This window comes from Alexandromys fortis, unplaced genomic scaffold (genome assembly GCF_014885135.2).
Source record: "Alexandromys fortis isolate MF-2015 unplaced genomic scaffold, M_Fortis_MF-2015_v1.1 scaffold_36, whole genome shotgun sequence".
Lineage (NCBI taxonomy): Eukaryota > Metazoa > Chordata > Mammalia > Rodentia > Cricetidae > Alexandromys > Alexandromys fortis.
In genome coordinates, this window is record NW_026067915.1 from 14,213,357 (window position 1) to 14,238,053 (window position 24,697).

Here is a 24,697-nt window from a genome sequence, read left to right on the forward strand (position 1 = left end):
TAAGCTGTTTTAAAACAAAGGCCTTAGACTAATTTTCTGTTTTCTTCCTTGAAATAAGCTAATGGCTTGTTTGTGTAAAGCTTTTTTATTAAAGAAAAAAAATTTTAAATCTTGTACCTAGCACAGTATTGTTATAGAATTTACATGTAACCTTTTATATGGTAGTTTAAGTCTGTTGGTTTCTTAATTGTGAGGAAATTTACTGTAACATACCTGCGTCACTCAAGTCGGCCCTGGCGACTAGTAGACACATCCGTATCAGTTCTCCTGTCGTTTGGAAATTCAGGTAGCTCTGATACCTGGTCTTTGTTTTCTTTCTCATTCTTGTTCCTTCTTTCCTCCTTTTTTTTTCCTCCTTTTTTTCTCTTTTAGTTGATGTTTAAGAGGGAAAGTACCAGTGTTCAGATTTGAACTGTAATAGTTTGTATATTCAACATTTGAAGTATATTCTATTTTGTTGTACTCTTGTTTCAAAGTGTATTCAAGTAGGTTTTCTGAAATATAGAAGTGAAATTAAAAAAAAAAAAAGAATAAGCCCTCCCTTCAACCCTCCAATCCTTACAGGAACACAAAAGCACCCTGCCTGCCAGTCAATCCTGGATTGAAACCTCCAAACCTTTCTTCTTTCTGAGTTGAATGTTTTGGGTGTTTGTTATGGTAACTGACAGTTATCACGGAATACTTCCTAAAATACACAGAAAGCGAAAAGCTGTTTTCCTTTTACTACACTAAGCCCTGGGTGAGTCTAAGTGCAGCACCTGCGGCCAGCTGCCAGGTCTGGAAAGGAAGCAATCAGTTCCCCTGTGTATTCCAGGGGAACTGTTTATGGTCTAGCTCTACCTGTGCCCCCACCCTGTGTTTCACCCCATAAAATCAAGCTTTCTCTCAGCTTCACAACACAGTGTGTCACGAGTTAGGAGTGAGAACCTTTAACCTTGGGACTTGACCTCTGTTTCCCACTTTGAGTCCCCACCAGGTACCTAGACTTCCTTTTAGTATAATTTATCGACCCTTGTTTGTTATTTTTGGTTTTTATTTTTTTTATTTTATTTATTTAGTATGTATACAATATTTTGTCTGTGTGTATGCCTGCAGGCCAGAAGAGGGCACCAGACCTCATTACAGATGGTTGTGAGCCACCATGTGGTTGCTGGGAATTAAACTCAGGACCTTTGGAAGAGCAGCCAGTGCTCTTAACCTCTGAGCCATCTCTCCAGCCCTATTTTTGGTTTTTAGAGACAGGTTCTCACTATGCTGCCCTGGCTGTCCTCGAACTGGCTACATAGACCAGCCTGGCCCGGAAGGCAGAGATCCATCTGCCTCTGCCTCCTGAGTGCTGCAATTAAAGTCTTGTGCCACGATGCTAAGTCTATTTTCACTTTTAGAGGAACTTCTGAAGATCTTAAAACAGGATTGAGGGCCAGGTGTAGTGGTGCATGCCTTTGCCAAGCATTCCAGAGTCAAAGATAGATGGATCTCTGAGTTCCTGGCCACACTGGTCTACGTAGTGAGACTCTGTTTCAGACAGAAACAAAACAAAAGACCATATTGAAAGTTTCATTCTAGGATCTGGAGAGACAGCTCAGAAGTTAAGAACCCTGGCTGCTCTTCAGAGGACCCAGGTTTATTTCCAGCATCCGCATGACAACTCACAACTCCAGTTCCAGGGGATCCAACACTCTCACACAGACATACATGCAGGCAAAACACCAATGTATATGTGAAATAAAAAAATAAATAATTTTTTTAAAAGAAAGGAAGCTGCACTCTAAATACTGCTCAGAAGGCTGACCTTATCAAGTTAAAACACACGTGCAAACATGCACATATGCACACATCACACACACACACATACACACACACTTGAGTGTACAGATCTATATGATCAACTGAGAAGTAGGTCAGGCACTTCCAATAACTTCAGCATTGCTGTCACCTTAGCATTAGTAGCAGAGGGCAGGAGTGTGCCGGGGTTGAGATGGTCAGAGATAGGCTTTTTCAGGGACCATAGAAGCTGGGGCTGCCATGGGACAACCCCTAAGCCACTGATTCTTCTGTTATTAACGCTTGTCCCTAAACCCCTGAACTCACCTCATTAACATAAACCTTTGGATTTCCCAAGAATAACTTTAGTATCTTTCTTTCTTCTTGTTCTTTGGTGACAGGATTTCACACTTAGCCTAGGTTAGCCAAGTCTGCTAAGCAAGAGTCCTTCTACTGAGCTATATTGGAGGGAGAGAACCGACTTCCACAAGTTTTCCTCAAAATCATATACATGATTTTAGCATGTATATCAACCCCCCCAAAAAAAACAAGTAAATAAATATTTCTCTCTCTCTCTCTCTCTCTCTCTCTCTCTCTCTCTCTCTCTCTCTCTCTCTCTCTCTCTCTTTGGTTTTTCAAGATAGGCTTTCTCTGTGGCTTTGGAGCCTGTCCTGGAACTAGCTCTGTAGACCAGGCTGGTCTCAAACTCACCGAGATCCGCCTGCCTCTGCCTCCCGAGTGCTGGGATTAAAGGCGTGCGTCCCCACCACCCAGCTTAACTCTTACTCTTAATTGAGAGTTGAGGAACGTGAGGTAACCTGTCCAGTGGAGCTCCATGCCACCTCTTTGCTGTATCTTTTCATTCGTTTGGACTTTGTCAAACTTTGATTTGATCTGTGTGAGTGTTTTGCTTTCTTGTATGTACACCACAAGTGTGGCCTGGTTTCCATGGAGGTCAGGGGACGAGAGCATAGGATCCCCCGAAACTGAAGCTACTGGTGGCTGTGGGCTACCATGTAGGTGCTGGGAACTGAACCCCGATCCCTGGCAAGCACAACCAATGTTCTTAACTGCTGAGCCGTCTCTCCAGTCCCTCTTCACCATATCTTGTCTCAAGCAGAATTATCAACAGATATGACCTAGTGAGTTAGCTGAGTAGATACTGAATATCTGTGTAGTATGCACAATAGTGTATGTTCATGCATGTATTTTTTCCTTGGATGAGTGCTAGATTATGCCCAAATAACATGAACAAAGTCTTTTTCTATAGCAAGTCTGTGCTATAGCCCCCAAGTGATTGACAGACCTGTCACCAAACCAGTGGCATACCCAACATTGGTAATAACTTGGAAGAGGAGAGAGGTTAAAGACTTAGACTAGAAAGGCAAAGATGCAGAGGTCATGGCCCTACCCTCTGAGGGGGTACATGGGACTGCAGCTGTGAACTGTGAGCTCAGGAGACTGCGTCTGCTAACAGTACTAGGTCTGAGGCCGTGCCGGTGCTCAGGCAAGATGAGCAAGTGTAGGTGTTCAGGTGATGGAGAAAGGGATGAGCACGGACAGCTGGGGAGGTGCAGAGGCGGGAACGCGGTGGGGAAGCTGAAAGTTGGAGTAGGTACCTCCAGGGCTGGCTGCCACGTGTGCGTGTTCACATAGTGGAAGAGACCAGACTCTGCAGTTCATAGACACAGCACCTCCAGGGCTGGCTGCCACGTGTGCGTGTTCATGCAGAGAAGAGACCAGACTCTGCAGTTCATAGACACAGCACCAACTAGGGCTCTGTATTAGTTACTTTCTCATTGTTCTTAACACATACCAGAAAAAAGCAAGAAGAGTGCACACCTTTTATCCCAGCATTTAGCAGGCAGAGGCAGGCCAATCTCTGGTTAGAGGCCAACTTAGCCTATATAGTGAGTTCCAGGCTGGCCAGAGCTGCATAGTGAGACCTCGTCTTGATGAATAAATAGCAATAAGGGTTGGTTTTGATTAACAGTTTGAGAGTGCAGTCCTCCGTGGTGGGGAAGGCTTGGTGGCAGGTGCTAGGGCAGCTGGTCACACGGCATCCACAGGAAGCAGAGAGGGGAATGTTGGTGCTTGGCCCACATTCTCCTTTTATCCAGCCCATGGGATGGTGCCGCCCACCTCAGGGTAGGTCTCCCTCCTCAGTTAAACAAGTATAGAAACTCCCTTATAGGCACCTCCAGAGATGTGTTTTCATGATGATTCTACCTCCAGCCAAGTTGATGATGCAGATGAAACAGGCTCCCTGTGGAGCGTGGCTGGGAGGCTGGAGAGATGGTGGAGTGTGTCCTGATGAAATCATAGGCCTCCCTCCGTACCTCAGCCCTGTCTTCAGTCAGTGCTCCTGTTTATCTTTAAATCTGCTTCACAGTGACACAGCTCAGTGGGTAAGGTGGTTGCCACCAAGCCTGGGGACCTCAGTCAATCCCTAGGACCCACATGAGGAAGGGGAAGACCGACCCCTACAAGTCGTCCTCTGACCACAACATGTGCCATGACACACACACAAATGTAATCAAAAGATTTAGAGTAGACATTATTTTAGCTCATTTTAAAAACTGAAAAAAACATTCTCCTTTGCACTCCCGTGCTGGCGGCTGCTCTAAGAGACGTGACGGCTGGGGATTTGAACTTGGTGCTCACGCTTGTCCAGCAAGGGCTGTCACCCACTGGGCCATCTTCCCAGCCTGTTTATGTACGGTTGCATGTAGTCAAAAAAATTCGTCAAAACTAATGCATGGCAAATGAAATCGGGAGCTGGGCTCTAAGACTGAAAACAAAGGCTCTGGCAGAGATGGAGCTGATAAAGGCCGGGGAAACTGTTATGGCTTCTGCCTTTCAGGACAGAGGGAGATAACGGATCCCATGGTAAAAACAAGAGCAGAGCAGTTCTGAGAACTTCGAAACTGCTACCCTTTTCTAAATGACTTAATCCAACAGACAGGCAGTTATGAGTCGCTGACCTCCTTCTGTGGGCCGTGCACGCAGCGAGCTTTGCCTCAGTGTTGGAAGAAGGCTGCTCAGATCCACCCAGGAGCACAGCCCCTGTGCCAGGTGCTAGGGTGGCCACCAGAAATTCCCGACAGTCCTCCTGCTGGGGCCTCCCACGTGCTGAAATGGCAACGCCCACACTTTCATCTTAGGTTGCTGTGGGGGTCATTCTCAGACTGTAGACTGTTGTCACTGTCCCTGGGGAGGGAAAACTGAAGTGGAGACCTGCCTGAGGACAGACAGCTAGGAAGTGGGAAGAATAAGACGAGAAGCCAGGCCAGAAAGTGGTGGCGCACGCCTTTGATCCTAGCACTTGAGAGGCAGAGGCAGGCGGATCTCTGTGAGTTCGAGGCCACCCTGGGCTACACAAAATTGATCCAGTCTAAAAGAGAAACAGAGCCAGGCTGTGGTGGCTCACACCTATAATTCCAGTATTTGGGAGACGCACGCCTTTAATCCCAGCACTAAGGAGGTGGAGACAGGAAGGGATATGGCTGGACAGAGAGAGGAACATAAGGCTGGAGGAGACAGGAGCTCAGGGCAGTCTGAGGACAGGATCGCCCCTTTGGTCTTAGCACTGGTAGAGGTGAGAACTCTAGAGGCTGCCGCTCTGCTTCTCTGATCCTTCAGCTTTCACCCCGCATAGCTAACTCCGAGTTTTTATTAAGAAGACCAATTAGAATCCATGCTACATAAACACAATGACATGGACACTCTGCTGAGTAAGCCCCTGCCCCCATACTCATCTTTTCTCTTTCTGTGACTTAAGCTCACTAAATGGCCCAGGCTAGCTTCAGACTCAAAGCAATCCTCTCAAGTGCCGAGATGGCAGCACCCGCCCCACACACCCTCACACTCATCTTGGGTTGTTTGGAGGACGGTTCTCCGACTGTGGGCTTTATGCACATCAGACAGCACAACTAAGCCCCTCTGTGGGGCAGAAAGCAGAGACTCACCTGCTGGAGGGTGTGGCAGCTGTGGCAGGGAGGGCTGCTGTACAGGCGGGCAGCACTTGGGAGCCAGGATAGAGGCAGAATGTGCTGAGGTGCTCCAGGACTGAAGCCGCTAGCTTCTGGAGTCTGGGGCTCCAAATGCATTTTTGTTGCAGCAGGGATTGTCATTTGGGGTAAGCCCTGCCATTCTTCTCCCCCAGCATGAGATAGTGGGATGCAGGATTGAGGGTGCCCGATCCTCAGCCTGATTCGATGGGGCACCTCTTGCCCCTTCAGCTACTACTGTTTCCACGGCTGATGGTTTCTCTCTCTCTCCTCAGGGTCAAGTGTGGATCAACGGCTTTAACCTTGGTCGGTACTGGCCCGCACGGGGCCCCCAGATGACCTTGTTTGTGCCGAGACACATCCTGACGACTTCAGCCCCAAACAACATCACGATGCTGGAACTGGAGCATGCACCCTGCGCTGATGGGACCTCAGAGCTGTGCACCGTGGAGTTCGTTGACAGGCCAGTTATTGGCAGCTCCCTGGTCATCAGTGGCCGTTTTCCAGATCGGTCTGGTCAAGACTCGCAGCTGAACACCCTGTGATGACCGTGAGCCTCTAGGACCACAGGCCTGCACTGGCTGCTTGGGTCATCCTTTACTTGCTACAGTGGAAGATAAATTTATGGGCTGTGTGTATCCTGCTGGTATCTCTACAGCCTCCCATTGCCTGGCCTCCCACTCTTGTGGCCGCCAGGAAGGCCGAAGGGAGCGGACCTCACAGGAACACGCACACCTGGAGTGCAGAGTTGGAACAAAACTTGAATAATGTCCCTTTTGATTTGAAACAATCATGTCTTTCTCCTGAATAAAATTTTTACTCATGTGGTGATGGCCCTGTTGTTAATATCAGGCGGGTACCGAGCTCCACGGTCTGACTTAAATCTCAACTAGACTTGAGTAGGCTGGGTAAAGCCACTTCACTAGCTTGAGGTTCAAAGTGGGTAGAAGAGAGGTCTGATTTGGACTAGCAAACGGCTGCTTTTCTGGTCCTGATGTGACTGTTTCTGAATCTCTGTGTCCTCCACTGGGTAAGAAATCTACAGTTATACAAACCACCTAAATGATTAACAGTTGCCCCAAGTAGGTGGTATGGTCGCTCTACACAATTGAATAGGGTTTTGTGTGTGTGTGTGTGTTCATGCATGTATGCAGATGCATGTGCATGCATGTATGTGTATAGGTCAGAGGTCCATGTTGGGTGTCATTGCTCAGGAATGCCTTAGTGTCTAGGCTCATATTAGATTTATAAAATATACTGCTTGTGTTTGAGGCCCTGCTAATGTGGGGCTGGGATGTAGCTATGCTGGTAAAACAACATGTTTACCATGCAGGGAGCACTGTGTCCGTCCCTGAGACTCCATAAAACCAGGCATGCTACTACACACCGGTAGTGGCATCCAGGCAGTTCCAGGTTCCAAGTTCAAGGTTCTCCTTTTTAGTGGGCTCAAGGCCTTGGGCTACAAGTAACCCGGTCTCAAAACAGTGACTTTGATTATATCTGAATGGCAAACATTTGAGTAGTTTGTCCCTTTTTCTCGACTATACTTTAAAGGGGGGAGGGGGAGGGGGTGGGGGGAGGGGGGTGGGGGCATGCAGGCCCCCATCCATGTCCAGACATGCTCACGTGATCGCATGCATGTGATGGGCAGAGGACAATCAGTGTTGGTCCCTGCTTTCCACCTTGGTTGAAACATGGGCTGGAGAGATGGCTCAGTGGTTAAGAGCATTGCCTGCTCTTCCAAAGGTCCTGAGTTCAATTCCCAGCAACCACATGGTGGCTCACAACCATCTGTAAAGAGGTCTGGCGCCTTCTTCTGGCCTTCAGGCATACAGACAGAATATTGTTTACATAATAAATAAATATTTTTTAAAAAAATAAAAAAGAAACAGGATCTCCTGTGGTCCACGCACGACATACCGCAGACTGGTTGGCCTAGAAGCTTCTGAGCCTTTCCTGTCCCCTCCTCCCACCCCCCCACAGGAACCTCAAATTTGCCGACTCATGCACACTACTGCACCCAGGTTTTACGTGACTCCCCGAGGTCCAGACTCGAGTCCTCACGCTTGTTTGGCAAGTGCTTTTACCTACTGAGCCTTCTCCACAGCCTTCTTTTGCTTTTTTTTTTTTTGAAACAGAGTTCCCATGTAGCCCAGGCTGGCCTTGAGCTCATCATGTAGCCAAGGATAACCTTTAATTTCTGATCCTTGTGGTCTCACTTCCTGTGTGCTGGGATTACAAGCATACACTACCATGCTATTTTTACCCAGGGATTCATGCGTGTTAGGCAGACCCTCCACTGACAGAGCTACATCCCCGGGCCTTTTTTCTCCATGGTCTGGTATCATTTTGTTGTTTGTTGGCCTGTCCATTTTTGATTCTTGATAATTCCAGTTTATTCAAAATGAAATTGCTTAGCCCTGATCTGAGCCAGGGGTTCTACTATTTCCCCAACCAGCCCTGTGTCCTTTGTCAAGTGACAGGAACAGCAAACCATCTCCTGTGGTCTTGGTCTTTATTTCTTTCTTCTATGAAAAATAAAAGGTCAATTTCTGAAGTCACTTCTTAGTCACTGTGAGGGACCTGTCTAGGTCATGGTACAATACCATGTGTGGGCTCAGGAGCGTCAGGTGACTGTCCAGGAGTGGGAGGGAATGAGCTGACTTTTGGTGACGTCGTCCCAGCCCCTGAATGTCAGAGCAGCCCCTCGGCTATCTGGAAATTTGCACTGAGGACACCAGACATTTTGTTGTTTTTTCTTTTTTTCCTAGACAGAGTTTCTCTATGTAGTTCTAGCTGTCTTGGAACTCACTCTGTAGACCAGGCTGGCCTCTAACTCACAGAGATCTGCCTGTCTCTGCCTGCCAAGTGCTGGGATTAAAGGTGTATATTGCCACAGTCTAAAGGATTTCCCCAAATCTAAGGAAGCATCCCACAAATTTAGGCCCTCCAGACTCTCTGGACCTTCAGAGTGTCTCCAAAGGCAAAAAAAAAAAAAAAAGTCACTGGACCAATGACTCAGTTGATTTGCCTAGCATGCATGAGACCCTGGGTTCCATCTCCATCACTGAAAAAAACAGGGTATGGTCAGGCACCCATGTAATCCTAGCACTCAAAAAGTAGAGGCTACAGGAATCCAAAGTTCAAGGTCATAGCCACATAGCAAGTTCTAGGTTAAAATAAAATTAACAATAACACTAACAGGCCAGACTTTGTTATGAAAACTCATGTTAGCTTGTCCCCCTCCCTCTCTCTCACCATTGGTGACAAGAAAGTGACACATACACCTTGGTCTCCTCCAGTGTGGGCCTCACTTGGTAGGCTTTTTGGATCGCTTCAACCCTGGGAGCGTCTCCGCTAGCACCTGCCGCGGCACCCCCGCTAGCACCTGCCGCAGAGCGTGTTGTTACAGTTTCATTTCTGTTGTTGTGATTTCATTTTTGTTGTGAGAACACCCTGCTGGCAAATGCAGCTTAAGAAGGAAAAGGTGTGTTTCAACCCCCAGTTCTGTTACTGCAGGGTAGGGTGGCAGGATAGATCTTGAAGCTAGCCATATACCCCGCAGTCAAAAGCAGAGGGAGCTGGGTGCGTGAGCCCCTGCTGGTTCGCTTATGCTTAGCTCAGTTTGGCCACATGGGGCTGTCTGAGATCCCTGCCCAGGGAATGGTGCCGCCCACAGTGGGTTGGATCTTCCCACATCAATTCATTAAGACAGTCCACCACAGACCTGCCCAAAGGCCAACCCATTGTAGTCAACCCCTCTAATCTAAGGCTCTCTTCTCCCAAGTGAATCTACATTGTGTCTAGTTGACAAAGTTAAACATCACACATGTTTCTTGATTCTTTCCATCCTGTCTTCTGTCCGAGTATTCAGTTCAGCAATAGGGAGCCTGACTGTGATGAGGTGGGGGGATGGCAGCATCCAGAGAACCCTCTAACCGTGACCCGGGACCATAGTGGACACTCAGCCTATGGAAAAGGCTCCAGGCCCAGGGTTGGCCTCAAGGGCTACAGTGTGTCCCTCTTTGGGGTTCTGGTTCCTTAAAACCACTGTGTTCCTGCTCTCAAGCAGCAAGAGTGACTTCCTGCCTACTGGGCATGTGTCACCCTTCACCTGCTGCTTTGAAGGTGTCTGTTGCTATGTAGCAAGACACTGCAGTAAGCTGGAAGAGGCACAAAGCAACTACTCCTCTCTTGTCTTCGAAACAGGGTCTCATGGAGCCCAGGCTGGCATCAAGTTCACTATGTAGCTGTAGATGACATTAAATTTCTGATCCCCCTGCCACTACCACCCAAGAGCCTGAATTACAAGTCTGAACTACCATGATTGGTTTTATGTTGGGAATCAAACCCAGGGTTTATGTTAGGCAAACTGTCTACCAACAGAGCTACATGGAACAGATAAAACGGCCAGCCCAAGAGGGCTCTTTTTTCTTCTCTTTCTTTCTTCCTTATTTGGAGACAGGGTCTCTCTACTTAGCCTCGGCTGTCCTGGAACTCACAGAGATCCGCCTGCCTCTGCTTCTAACCCTAACCCTGAGTGCTGGGATTAAAGGCCTGTGCCACTGCTCCCGACAATAGTGGTTATTTTTAAAAACTGTTAAGAGTATTGAGTTGCAATCATTTTGTACCTGTCTGTCCATCTCACTGGAAAGTCGAGAGGCTGATCTGAAACGAATCCTGTTCCTGTTTGGTCCCTGCCCACTGGCAAAGCATAGGGCTTGATCCACACTAGGTTCCCTTGGCCTGTGTTTTACAGCGAGGATTCCTTGGGCCATTTCAGCTTGTCTTGGGCCCTGGTGAACTAGCCAGATGGGAGGCGGTAGGAACCTGAGTGCAGATTAGGAACGTGCCCGCCAGCCCCACACAGGCTTGAGAAGCACCAGGCTGGGTTTCTTTGTTTCTTATCTGTTGGTGAAATCTTTCACTCAGGGTTCTGACAGGCAGTCTGTCTATCCCATCTGCTTCCTCTTTGCTTTGAATTTTGCTAAGCAAAGAGACTTTGTGGAGGTTTCGTTACATCTATCCTGTTTCCTTTCCTGTGGACTTTAGAATCATGCAATGGCCCAAGGAGCAGCAGCCGAAGGACTTGGGTCCTTCCTCAGGAGCCTGTTATGATGGTACACACTTCAGTTACACACTTCTGTTTCCAGCACTTGGGAAGCAAAGCAGAAGCTCAGAAGTTCAGGGTCATCCTTAGCTAAGTAGGAAGTTCAAGGCCGCCAGTTCAAGTGCCTTTAACCCAGCATTCGGAAGGCAGAGGCAGGTGGATTTCTACGAGTTTGAGGCCAGCCTGGTCTACAAAACAAGTTCCAGGACAAGCTCCAAAACTACACAGAGAAACCCTGTCTCAAAAGTTCAAGGCCATCCTGGGCTACATCACGAAATCTTGCCTCAGAAACAAATGAACAGAACTGTGTGTAGGTGGCTCACACCTGTGATCCAATCGCAGGGGAGGCTGAGGCAAGAGGATTAAAGGGCTCCCAATCCCTCATGTGACATTCAGTTCCTATATCCATGGCACCTGGCAGAGCACATCCAGCCCCCCAGTAGGCCCTCAGCCAAGGCCTGCACACAGTAGGCCCTCAGCCAAGGCGCAGGGGGCTTGGGGCCCTGTGATGCCACCACTCCTTCAGGTATGTCTGACACCCCAGTGTCGTCCTCTTGAAAGATGCAAGATTTCATTTAAAAGAAAAAACCATTTTTAACCCCTCCCGTTGTTTCTTCTGGCTAGACAGTTTATCTGAGTGTTCCAAACAATTCAGTTCATGAGAGACAGGGGCATCCTACACACTCTGCTGCTGTATCGTGACTCAAATGTGGAGCAGCTGCCTTGAGTTCCAGAAACCCTCACCCACACTGCGCCTTCTGACCTGTAAGACCACAGAAGCCTTGACGCAGCGGACACCAGACAAACTCAATAGCACTGAGAGGTGATACCGATTTTGCTCCCTTTTCTTCTGTGTTTGTGTGTATGTTTGTTTGTGACGGTGTTTCGTGCAGCCCAGGCTGGCCCTCACCACCAACAAGCTACATTCCCAGCCTGCTACCTCAGTCTGGAGAGGTTCTCCCACCCTCTGGATTGCTTGGCCATCCTTTTGTCTTCTTTGCACACTTTTACCTCCTCATCTCTAGCCATTTTCAGGCTACAGATGTTCCATCTGTGTCCTAAAATGCTACATGTGTGCCCTTCTCAGTCCTGGTCCTCAGGATGAGGCCTTGGGAGGCAAGAGGCTTCTAAGGTCAAAGAGAGGGAGAGAGGAGACAGAAGGAAGCAACAGCTAGAGTGTGGTGGCACCTGCTTGCAATCCTAGCAACAGGGAGACAGACAGGCAGATCTCTGGAATATAAGGGTAAAAATAAAACACTGTAGGTCCCTGAGAGGTGGCAGCAGGCAGTGGGCTATGAGGGGCAGCAGATCCCAGGCAGGGAGCTGTATGGCGGGTGAGAGACTCAGCAGGTCAGCCGGTCCCACAAAGAGCAACTGCAGGTGAGAGACAGATGAATAAGCACACCATGCTGAGAAAATGAGTATTTATTTAGTGGGTTGTAGAAGGGAAGGGGAAAGGTGAGAGGGAGGAAGACGGGGGACAAGGAGAGACAGAGACAGAGAGAGAGACAGAGAGAGAGAGAGAGAGAGAGAGAGAGAGAGAGAGAGAGAGAGAGAGAGAGAGGGAGGATGGAGGAGAGGAAAAGCTACCTCTTCAGGAGAGAGTCAGAAAAGAAGAGAGCTCAGGCTGGAAGCAGAAGGAAGATCCACTTGCCTCTGCAGAAGGAGGGGGGAGTGGACAGGGCTTGTCTCTTTTTTTTTTTTTTTTTTTTTGGTTTTTCGAGACAGGGTTTCTCTGTGGTTTTGGAGCCTGTCCTGGAACTAGCTCTTGTAGACCAGGCTGGTCTCGAACTCACAGAGATCCGCCTGCCTCTGCCTCCCGAGTGCTGGGATTAAAGGCATGAGCCACCATCGCCTGGCACAGGGCTTGTCTCTTAAAGGGACAGGACAGACCATGATATGGAGCCCACAGACTGGCCAACCCAGCCTCTCAGAAAGTTCTGGCCCAGTGAGAGACCCTGTCTCAAAGAACAAGGCAGGGCCAGTGAGGTGGCTCAGCAGGCAAAGATACTTGTTACTAGGCCTGACAACCTGAGGTTATTCTCTGGAACATACGTGGTAGAAGGAGAGAACCAACTCTAGCAACGTGTCCTCTGACCTTTACATGTGTGTGCCTTGGTACACGTGTGTGTGTGCACATACACACACACTTATTTTATTTTAAAAACTTTTAAGACTTCTTATTTTAAATTATGTATGTATATATATATACATACATAATATCTATATATATATCTGCATCTGTGTGTGAATGTGTGCATCTGAATGCAGGTGCCCAAAGAGGCCAGAGAGGACTGGAGTTACAGGTAGTTGTGAACCCCTGCACTTTGTGCTTGTTGAGAACCAAACCTGGATGTTCTGCAAGAGCAGCAAGTGCTCTTAAATCCTGAACCACGTCTCTAGCCCCACTTTTTAAAAAAATAAAATAAAAATTAAAGAACAGAAAGAATTAATTCTTAAAAGAATGATGGCTAACCTAAGGAATGCCTGAGGTTGGCCTCCAGCTTCCACACTCATGGGCACATACATGCGTTCTCCACACTTACATATGCATTATGCACACAAACACACAGAGCCAGGGGCCGGGGAACATCACTAGGTATCCCACAGCCGTCTCACTCTTTGGAGTAAGACTCTTCAGGTGGGAGGACACAGAATAACATCTTAGAGTCTGAGCAAGCAGGTCTCTGAGCCACCACCCTCAGGGTCAAGCTTGAAAGGGAACAGGACCCCGGAGCTCCCCCCACGGTGTTGGCTCAGAAGTAGTCAATGCGAGTTGACTTTGTGGATGGACCAGGGCCACCTTCAGGTTCAAGTGGACTGGGCACAGAATGGAGAGAGGAGGGAGGCTTCCCACCCCATCTAGAACACAGTGAGGAGAAAGCCTTGAGTATCCAGCCCCATGACATCATCTGAAGCCACAGGGGAGACCAGGAGAAGTCCAAACACTTCCCTGGTCTCGAGACTGCAAAAGATCTGAGTAAGATGTGGGCCTGTGGGCTGCAGAGACTGCTCAGTTGGTAAAGTGCTTAGCATGCAAGCCATAGAATCTGGGTTTCATCCCCAGAAAATAAAAGAGCCAGGCATGGTAGCCCGACCCCTTATCTCCAGTAATGGGGAGCCAGAGACAGGTGGATCCCAGGGACTCTGCAGCCAACCAGCCTGCTTGGCAAGCTCCAGGACTGTCTCAATAAACAACAGCAAAGATGGATGGAACCCTAGGCTGCCCTCCACAGTCTACATGCCTAGGCACACACAGGCACATGCCCACAATGGACCTGGGGAAGGCCTGCCTTTGAGAGTGGATCTATTCAGTAACACAGCAGGTGGTGACATCAGCAAATCACAAAAGTCAAAGTCACCCTTTCAAAACCACAAGGACTTTAGATGATCATCAAGTTCCCATCTTCAGAAGGACTGGAGGCACAAAAGAGAAACTGAGTTCAGCTGTAGACAGCAGTTTGGCACTGATACCCACCCGTCTCCGGTCACACCTTTGGGTGGGAACCGCCCTCCTGCCAGCAGCAGCTGTCCTCTCTCTTCTGCTCATTCTTAACAGGGCGTTTTTCTCAGCCCAAGTCAGCAGCCTCCCCACACACAGCGTTTCCCACACGATTTTGGTCGCGTGAACTCACGTGCTAATTGCTGATCCTGTCTATTGCTGTTTCTTCCTCCGGCTGAGCTTTGGGTTGGATGCTTCTTTTGCAGGCCAGATTCCCCTGTATTTGTAAACATCTCTCTCCTTCTCTTCCTTCTCGTTCTTCCTCTCTTCCCCTCCACAGCAACTCCTTGGTTGGTCCTGAATTGGACAAATTGCATCATTGAGAACCTGCCAGGGATGGTGAATCTGCATTGTTAAAAATTTGCCTAAATTTAGGGTCACCATGGAAACACAACTCTGGGTGTGTCTGTGAGGGTGTTTTCAGGGAGGCTTCTCTGAGGAAGGAAGACCCCCTCACCCTAAGTGTGGGCTGTACCATCTCACGGGGTGGAGTTCCAGACTGGGTAAGAAGGACTCAACGTTCATCCCTGGTTCCTGACTGCAGATGCCTGCGACCAGCTCCCTCATGCAGGTTGTCTCACCACCTCAGGAGCTGTGGTGCCTCCCCCGCCATGGTGGACTGCACCCTCAGACTGTGAGTGACTATAAACTCTTCCTCGCTTGTGTCGAGCAAAAGAAAAGTAACCAACACAGTGTCCTATCCAGAAAACTTCACAGTAGGCACACCCTCTTCTAGCTCCTAAAGAGATAGCTCCTCCGGTCCTCACAGAGCTACTCCTTATATGCCTATAGTGCCTGCTCTTAGGAGGCTGAGGCAGGAGGATCACCTTCAGTTCAAGACCAGAGTAAGTGCAAGGTCAGCCTGAGTTGTTGCATCACTGAGAACCTGTCTCAAAAATCAAAACCAGGGGTTGATGAGATGGCTCATCAGGGATAGAGGCTTGCTGCAAAGCCTGATGACCTGAGTTCGATTCCCAGTTCCCACATGGTTAAGGGAGAGAGTTGTCCTCTGACCTCTGCATGTACTCCATGACACAGGTGTCCCACAAAAAATAGATGTAATTTAAATATTTTAAAATTAAAAAAATCAAGAAAATTAAAAAAAATTTAATGATTTATTTAACTTTATTTTATGTGCATTAGTGGGAAGGTGTCAGATCTTGTGGAACTGCATTTTCAGACAGGTGTGAGCTGCCATGTGGGTGCTGGGAATTGAACCCCGGTTTTCTGGAAGAGCAATCAGTGCTCTTAACCGCTGAGCCATATCTCCAGCCCCCAAGAAAATTTTAAAAATTAAAAAACAAAAACAGGCGTGTGCCAAGCACTGCGCCCCCGTGTCTGCGCTCTGTGCGCTGGCACCCAGTTCGCGAGCTTCGGGCAAGGGGGCTGGAGGTTAAAATACACAGACACACACAGACAGAGAGACAGCGACACGGGTCATCCTTGAATTCCCCAAGAATGCCCCCTTTATTGTGTTCAGGGGCAGATTATATAGAGATAGCCACACCCAAGCTAAACCCACCAGAAACCACTCTGCTGCCATCAGGAACTCCTGAAGGTCTCGTGCTCAGAGCAGCTGTAGGCACTCAGATCAGGGGAAAACAAGTTGTTTACAAGAAATTCAGGATCTGGGGTCTCACTGCTCCCAACAGGCATGCACAACCCCAAAGCACAGCTGTCTTTGGGGGACACCAGCAACCCAGAGGTGGCACCAGAGTTTGTGCCTGAGGCCACACTACTCTGAGACAGCTGTCCCTTTGAGCTGCAAGCACCGCTCCACCGAGCCGAGCCCAACTCCCAGTCACCATGTTCCTGCTGTTGTTGGGACCCTGTTCCTCCACGTCGCTGTGCTAGAGTTGCTGTTCGTCTCCACCATCACGAGCCAATGGCTCGTGGGCAGTGGACACAACACGGATCTCCGGCAGAACTGTACCACGACCTTCTCTGGAGCTGTCCAACATTGCTCCTCGCCATCGGCGAGCAAATGGCTGCAGTCTGTCCAGGCCTCCGTGGTCCTTTCTGTCATCTTCAGCGTCCTCTCTGTTCCTGTTCTTCTGCCAGCTCTTCACCCTCACTGAAGGCAGCCGCATTTACATCACCAGACTCTTCCAAATCCTTGCTGGCCTTTGCGTGTTGAGTACAGTGGCCATCTACACAGTGAGGCACAGAGAGTGGCAGGCCAACACTGAATACTCCCATGGGGCTTCGCCTACATCCTGGCCTGGGTGGCCTTTCCCCTGGCCCGCCTCAGTAGCATCGTCTACGTAATCCTATGGAAACGTGAATGAGGCACCCGATGCACCATCCGTCTAGGCTCTGAGCGTGCATAGGGTACACGGGGAGGGAGAAAAGAAACTAGAAATCAAACCCAACAAACCAAAAGAGCTAGCCCCAAAGCTCAACTCAATTCAAACCAAACAGAACGCTGTTGAGTGGGGATCGCTGTCAATTTAAGGTGTATGTAATAACTATGGTTTATAAAACCTATTTATAACACTTTTTGCATATATGTACATAGGATTGTTTGCTTTTTATGTTGACTGTCAGCCTCGCATTGAATCTTAAAGAACTTTACATCTTAACACTATAACCAAGCTCAGTATCTTTGTTTTTGTTTTTATCATTTGTTTTGCTCAGACATAAAAATCTCCCATGTGGCCCCTTTCATCTAAAATCAGATACCTCCCTCCCACTCAGCCTCAAAGTGTGGGGACAAACCCCCAATGGCCAAAGGCCTTCACACTGTGGGTGACCTGGTGCATTTCACAGGAATATCCACTGCCCGAATCGCTGTGTGGAGCCCTCCGCACTCACAGACGACACACCCTGACCAGAGCCCTCTGCAAAAACATCCTGGTGGCTCTGGGACACTCGTCCTTGTAGGCAGAGTACCAGGGCCACACCTTTCAACGAGAAGTTGGAGACAAGGAGTCTGTGAAGTGGTGCTATAGATTTGCCATTCCTCGTTATTACTAATCACCTAAACCACTCACTGGAAACTCGATTAACAGTCTGATGACGTAAAGTAGAATGGAGACCTGAATAATTGCATGTGGTATAAACGGTCCGCAACTGCTTTCGTACCTAGCTGTTGTTATTACTACAATAAATAAATCTCAAAGCCTCCATCACTCCCACAGTTTTCTCACGGTCGGAGTGTCGGGACAAGCGTCTAGACCCCTGGGACTGTGAGTTCCCTGACTTGCTGGGTCTAGAGTGTTCTGTGCTTCCAAGGACTGTCTGGCAATGACTTACTTGTATTGGCCACCAATTGTAGATGTATATACAGTGCCCTTCTGATGCTAAGACTCCAAAGCTCTCTCTCTCTCTTCTTCTTCTTTTTTTTTTTTCGGCTTGCTTTTCCTGATTTTATATCAACTGTGTGGACTAGTAAATTATATAAAAATACAAAAAGAAAAAAAAAGAAAAAGAAAGTAAAAATAAATAAATAAATAAATAAAAAACAGCTGGGCAAGGGAGCGCACACCTTTAACCCCAGCACTTGAGAGGCAGAAGCTGGAAGATCTCTAAGTTCAATACCATCCTACTCTACATAGTGACAGGACACTGGGGCTACATAGAGAAACACTGTCTCAAAAAAAAAAAAAAAAACTGCTGGCTACTAACTGGGAAGGGCTCTGCTGAAGGCACACGAGAGACCAGAGACCTTGTGTGGAGATGGGATCCCTCCTGTTGTCCAGAACCAGCTACAGAGGAGATCCTGGCTCTGTCTTCCCTCTTTCTGTGTTAACTTTTCTTTTCTTTTTGGTTTTTGAGACAGGGTTTCTCTGTGTAACTTCGGAGCCTGGAAATTGGTCTGTAGACCAGGCTGGCCTCGAACTCATAGCGATCCGCCTGCCTCTGCCTGCCGAGTGCTGGGATTAAAGGCGTGCACCACCACCGCCTGGCCTGTGTTAACTTTTCTATCTTCCTCCGATCCCCCGAGGAGCAGCCTGGAAATTCCTTAGACTATGTAATAATTACTTTTCTCTCGGAGACGAAAAGGCACAGCTTGCAGCTGGAGACGTGGCTCCGAGGTAGCATGCTGGTTTAGCTCCTAACTACTGGGTTTACAGGTGTACACCGCCATCCTAACTCCAGCATGCCTTATTTTGAGCGTGTGATATAAAAATATTGACTAGTGCGTGTGTATATACCCACATCTCCCATATGCAATGAAATGCAGCAAGATTCTATTGAGCACTTAGAAGTTTTTTTTCAATAGGTTGTTTTTCCTGTTTTATGATTTCATGAGGACATATGATTATGCAACGACCCGTGCACTCCGTTTCCTTTTGTGTCTTCTGAGCCACGTGAGGGTGCAGCTCAGGATAGAGGGTCTGTCTATAGGCATGAGATCCTTACTTCAACAAATAAAATAGGTTTGGGCCTTATTAATCAGGCGTGGTGGATGGCACCTGTAATCTCAGCATGTGGGAGGCTGGGGTAGCAGGGTCTTGAGTTCAAGGCTAGCCTTATCCATTAGTGAGACGCTGTCTGCAAAAATAAAAATCGGGAATTTATGGCTTTTAAATTTATTCTTCTTGATGTTATTTTACAACCTCCCAGAGGTGAAACTACAGACTCTCAGCTCTCACTCTTGTGCTCATATCAAAAGTCTCGATGAAGTAACTTTTTTACCCAAAACCCGCCTCTGCTTCTGGAACAACTGGGTCAGTCTTTGAACCAGGTCACATAAAGTTTTATTAGAAACACACTTGGGGGATTTTGGAACTAGAGGTCCACGTCTCTGTATACTTAAAGCGAAACTGGGCTTACTAGAGCAGAGGCCTTAGGCAGACAGAGGAAGCGCATTCACGAGGTGAAAAACAACCAGCGAGTGTTTCACCCGTTTCACTACACCTGGACCTGGCGGCTACTGCCGGTGGAGTTAAATACATGGTTACAATATTGTTTCCCTGATCCTCAATTTATTTATTTGTTTGTTTAATTTCTATCATCCCTTGTAGCCCAGGCTGGCCTTGAACTCAATGTTGTAGGTGCCTATGAACTTGAACTCCTGACCACTGGGCCAGTGAGATGGCTCTGTTGGTAAAGGTGCTGCCAAACCTGATGGTCTGAAATTGATACTTGGGACATGGTAGAAGCAGAGAACTGACTTCTGCAAATTATCCTCTGAATTCCACACACATGCCATGCACAGACAGACAGACACACACACACACACACACACACACACACACAACAAGTAAATGTAACTGAAGTTTTTGTCTTATTATTTTACACTGACTCCCCTGCCTCCACCTCCCCAGTGCTGTGCCTCATAGGCTGTGCCCCCATGCTCCTTTTATGTAGCAAACCCAGGGCTTCACTGGTGCCAGTCAAGACCCTGCCAGCTAAGCTACATCCCCAGGCCCCTGAACCCCAATTCTGGAAATCATTAAAGTGACCGTATCTCCTTTTTGAAAGTCTGAAATGAGTCTCAGCTTGTGAAAGTACTGGTGGCTTTCTGGGGCTCTGAGGGGGGAATTTGGAACTGTCAGAAACGTTTAAGCAGTAAACTGTTGTGGGTCGGGGACACGGCTAAGCCTGCGTTGGATCCTAGGACCCAGCAGAGGGAGGAGAGATGGGCTCCTGCGAGTCACCCTCGGACTGTCAGTGCACAGTGGCAAGTGTGTGCTGACACACCCGCCAAGTTATAATAAATGTAATTTTTAAAAAAACAAATGAAGTGCTGTGAATACAAAAAGGGGTTCATTTTGTTTAGGAAAGATTACAGAATGGGCAGTCGCTGGCAAACTGCATCAGATGGCAAACAGTCATGAGGAAAATACCTCAGGGCTTAGGCAGGTCACCAGGGTCCTGAAGAGTGCAGGAGCAAGGACCAAGTGCGGCAGATGCTCAGGGAATGATGAAGGAAGGATGCCCTGGTGCAAGGACCAGGTGATGCTTGGTGTCGTGTTTGGCCTTCACCTCCCTGGAAACAGCCTGAGACTCTGAAAGCAGCACGCAGGGAACCACACGGCACCCCTCTCGGAAACACTTGTATGGGCATGAGTGGCACCAGTTTGGGCAGTAAGAAAGGTTCACCATGGCCGGGTGGTGGTGGCGCACACCTTTAATCCCTGAGACAGAGGCAGGTGGATCTCTGTGAGTTCGGGGCCAGCCTGGTCTACAAGAGCTAGTTCCAGGACAGGGTCCTGAGAACAGGACAGGTTACAGAGAAACCCAGTCTCAAAACAAAAACAAAAACAAAAACATAAAATAAAATATACCAAAGAAAAAAAGAAAGAAAGGCTTACCATGACGGGGTACAACAGCAGCCTCAGACAAACTTAGGGGAGCTCAAGAGTTGTTGGGATCCTTCAGAGTTGTCCCAAAGCTGGGTGAGGAGAAAACGCTTGCCTCCATTCATAATGTGGTCACTAGATATAAACTGTCCCCAGAAGATGACCATTCCTGAAGAAATAGTGGCTGAGCTGTCAGCTGTCAATCTCCTAATAAGTAGTAGAGGAAATGCTTCTTTCCTGAGCTGGAGTGGAGTGGACAAGGGGTGAAGTGGACGGGGATGGGGTGGAGTGGTCAGGGGTGGAGTGGGCAGAGATTGAGTGGACAGGAATGGAGTGAGTGGGGATGGGGTGGATGGGGGTGGAGTGGACATGGGTGGAGTGGGCAGAGATTGAGTGGACAGGAATGGAGTGAGTGGGGATGGGGTGGACGGGGATGGAGTGGACAGGGGTGGAGTGGACGAGGGTGGAGTAGACAGGGGTGGAGTGGATAGGGGTGGAGAGGACAGGGGTGGAGTGGACAGGGATGGAGTGGACGGGGATGGGGTGGACAGGGGTGGAGTGGACGAGGGTGGAGTAGACAGGGGTGGAGTGGACAGGCCGCTGTCCCGTCTTTGAGGCCACTGCAGGATGGTAACTTGCTAGTAACTCCACACAGCTGCCTCCTTTGTGAGTGAGTGGAGACAAGAGGAGACCCCACCATGGTAGAAGGATGGAGCCATGGACCACAATGCAGTGTTGCTCAGTCTTATGTGTGCTGGGGACAGGCAGCAGGTCCTTTACCGGTCACCACGCTTCTGTGTCACGATGCTAAAATGAGCAAAGCTCTGCCAGGAAACAGGAGGCAGCCTCCGGCTGAGAAACTCCCACACCCTCTGCACAAGCTTGGAGCATGCTTGGCATGAGTCCTCTTACTGATTTCTTTCAATCATCTAGAAATACGTTTCATGGGCAAGGCAGTGGTGGCACATGTGTTTAATCCCAGCCCTTGGGAGGCAGAGGCAGGCAGATCTCTGTGAGTTCGAGGTCAGCCTAGTCTACAAGAGGGAGTACCAGGATAGCCAGGGCTATACAAAGAAATCTTGTCTCGGGAAAAAAAAATACATTTCATGGCCCAGATGGGGAAACTGGAGCTAAGGGGAAAAGCAGCAACATGCTCAGGCTCCCCATGGAGAAGGGGAGCCTGACACACTAGGTGCTAATTTTCTGTGTGTGTGTGTGTGTGTGTGTTTGTGTATATGAAGGTGGGTGTGTAGCAGATGTGTTCATGCGTGTGTGTATGTAGAGGGCAGTGTCAGGTGTCTTCATGAATGGCTCTCCTCCACGTTTGTGTGTGTGTGTTTTGTTTTTTGTTTTTTTGTGAGATGGGGTCTCCCCCTGGCCCTGGAGCTTGCAGATCCTGCTAGACTGTCCGGGCAGCAAGTCTCCTGAAGTCTCTGCTGCCACCACTTTGGGATGACGAGTACACGCCACCATGCCTGGCTTCTTAAAAACTATCAGAGTTCTAGGGATGCCACTTGGGTCTTTGTGCACTGCAAGCGTTTTTACCACCTGATAGCCACCTTAGGGCCAAAGTTTCCTCTTTTTGTTTTTGTTGTTGCTGTTTTATACTTGGCTTCTCTGTGTAGCTCTGGCTGTCCTGGAACTAGATTTGTAGACCAGGGTGTCCTTGAACTCAGAGATCTTCCTGCTTCTGCCTCCCGAGTGCTAGGATTAAAGACTTGTACTACCACTGCACAGCAAGTCAAAGCTTTCTAAGAAAACAAATAAGAGCCTAAACCAGGCTGTGGTGGTGCACGCTTTTGATCCCAGGACTTGGGAGGCAGAGGCAGGCAGATCTCTAAATTTGAGGCTAGCCTGGTCTACAGAGTTCCAGGATAGCCAGGGCTACATAGCGAGACCTTGCCTAGAAAAAAAAAAAAAACAGGCCGGGCGGTGGTGGCGCACGCCTTTAATCCCAGCACTCGGGAGGCAGAGGCAGGCGGATCTCTGTGAGTTTGAGACCAGCCTAGTCTACAAGAGCTAGTTCCAGGACAGGCTCCAAAACCACAGAGAAACCCTGTCTTGAAAAACCAAAAAGAAAGAAAGAAAGAAAAGCCTTTGTGTGTTCTGTGAGCACAAGCGTAGCACAACGCCTGCTCTATGCGCCACACGTTACGGTACGGTTCGCGTATTGGACAAGGTCCTNTCTCTGTGAGTTTGAGACCAGCCTAGTCTACAAGAGCTAGTTCCAGGACAGGCTCCAAAACCACAGAGAAACCCTGTCTCGAAAAAAAAAAAAAAAGGAAAAATCTGGATAAAGCCTATATACCCTTCTCCTGTTCATTTTTAGATAGGTGCGGGATGCAAGTACATGTTTATGGGGTACAGTGTGAGAATCCAACATATGACTACAGTGTGTAATGAATCATATCTGAGAAGGCAAGGACTGATTGCTGCATGTCATTTCCTAGAGGGAGAAAGCAAAATTTCACACCTATATACACACAAAGTCAGGAGCCGCTCCAACCTCTATGTGCCCTCACCTCCCAGTGCACAACACAAGGGCTCCTCTTGGCCCAACTGGGCTCTTAGCTTTCCATTTCTCTCTGTCTCTGTCTCTCTGTCTGTCTCTCTGTCTCTATCTCTCTCTGTTTCTCTCTCTCATGTGTGTGTGTGTCTATGCATGCACACGTGTACACACATGTGCCATGGCACAGATAAGGAGGTTGAAGAACACCTTTTGGGAATCAGTTCTGCTTTCCCCCATGTGGATCCCAGAGATTAAACTCAGGTCACCAAGCTTAGTGGCAAGCACCTTTGCCAGGTGCGCCAGTTGCGCCATCTTGCCAGCCCCCACATGGAGAATTTACAGTTAACTCATCCATTCTTCTCTTGGACTTACACCACGTGGCTAAACCTCTGGTGGGCCAAGAACTCCAACTCCCACCCACACCAGAAGAGCACACAGAGACACGGTCAGGAACGAAGGCTTAGCGCAGCTGAATACGCGACTTTATTTTGTTTTCCATAAATTTCTCAAATTTTCCTGTTGAAGCCACTCTTCAGAAAATAGACTTCTAGAAATGCGTTCTTTACAAAGGCAGCAGGCGCTACAATGTGCACACTGAACAGAAGCGTTTTAACCGGGTGTCTCTCCAGGTTGGCTCTTATTTTGGGAGGGATCTGCTCTCACAAGCTTTATTGGAGTTTTCGCTCAATTCTGAGCACTTAAACTATGGAGCTGGATGTGAGGCTCACATCTATAATCCCAGCACATGAGGACTGGGAAAAGTCAGAGCCAGCTTGGCTACACACTGAATCCTAGGGCAGGTTATGCTCCCGGTGAGGCTGTCTAAAAAACAAAACAAGGGACTGGAGAGATGGCTCAGCAGTTAAGAGCACTGCCTGCTCGTCCAGAGGTCCTGAGTTCAATTCCCAGCACCTACAGGACAGCTCTCAGGCATCTGTAACTCCAGTTCCAGGGGGGTCCAACACCCTCTTCTGGCCTCTGCAGGCACCAGGTACACATGTGGTACACAGATATACATGCAGGCAAACACCATACATGTAAAATAACTGGGAAGACTTTAAATTACTTGAGTAAAAACAGACTTAGCAAATTATCTTAATGATGTAACATGATAAATTATTAAAATATTATAAGAGTAACTGTTCTAACCCCGGCTGTCCAGGAATTCCCTCTGTAGACCAGGCTGGACTCGAACTTGGAGCTCGCCTGCCTTTGCCTCCTGAGATCTGGGATTAAAGGAGTGTGCCACCACCGCCCAGCACAACTTTATAATTTAATAGCTATCTTAACACCCACTAGTAATGACTTTTTTTGTTTTTGTTTTTTGAGACAGGGTTTTTCTGTAGCTTTGGAGCCTGTCCTGGGAACTAGCTCTTGTACACCAGGCTGACCTCAAACTCAAAGATGAGCCTGCCTCTCCCTCCTGAGTGTTGGGATTAAAGGCATGCGCCACCACCGCCTGGCTCAATAATGACTTTTTAATCCTTATCTCAGTAGATATTGTCATACTTTATTAATATACCATCTTTCTTCCTTCCTTCCTTCCTTCCT

General features: G+C 48.3%; 1 protein-coding gene and 1 pseudogene across 1 annotated transcript in view; both read left to right on the plus strand.

Moving 5' to 3' along the window:
* Glb1 (galactosidase beta 1) overlaps positions 1 to 6,605 on the plus strand; it is a 71,948-nt gene extending 65,343 nt beyond the window's left edge. Inside the window, exon 16 of the mRNA XM_050139234.1 lies at positions 6,050 to 6,605. Coding sequence (XP_049995191.1) covers positions 6,050 to 6,319 — 270 coding nt within the window. The 3' untranslated portion in view covers positions 6,320 to 6,605. The remainder of the gene's footprint in view (positions 1 to 6,049) is intronic.
* An 8,392-nt stretch (positions 6,606 to 14,997) lies between these two features.
* Positions 14,998 to 16,674, plus strand: LOC126499989 (peripheral myelin protein 22-like; annotated as a pseudogene).
* Positions 16,675 to 24,697: the final 8,023 nt, after the last annotated feature.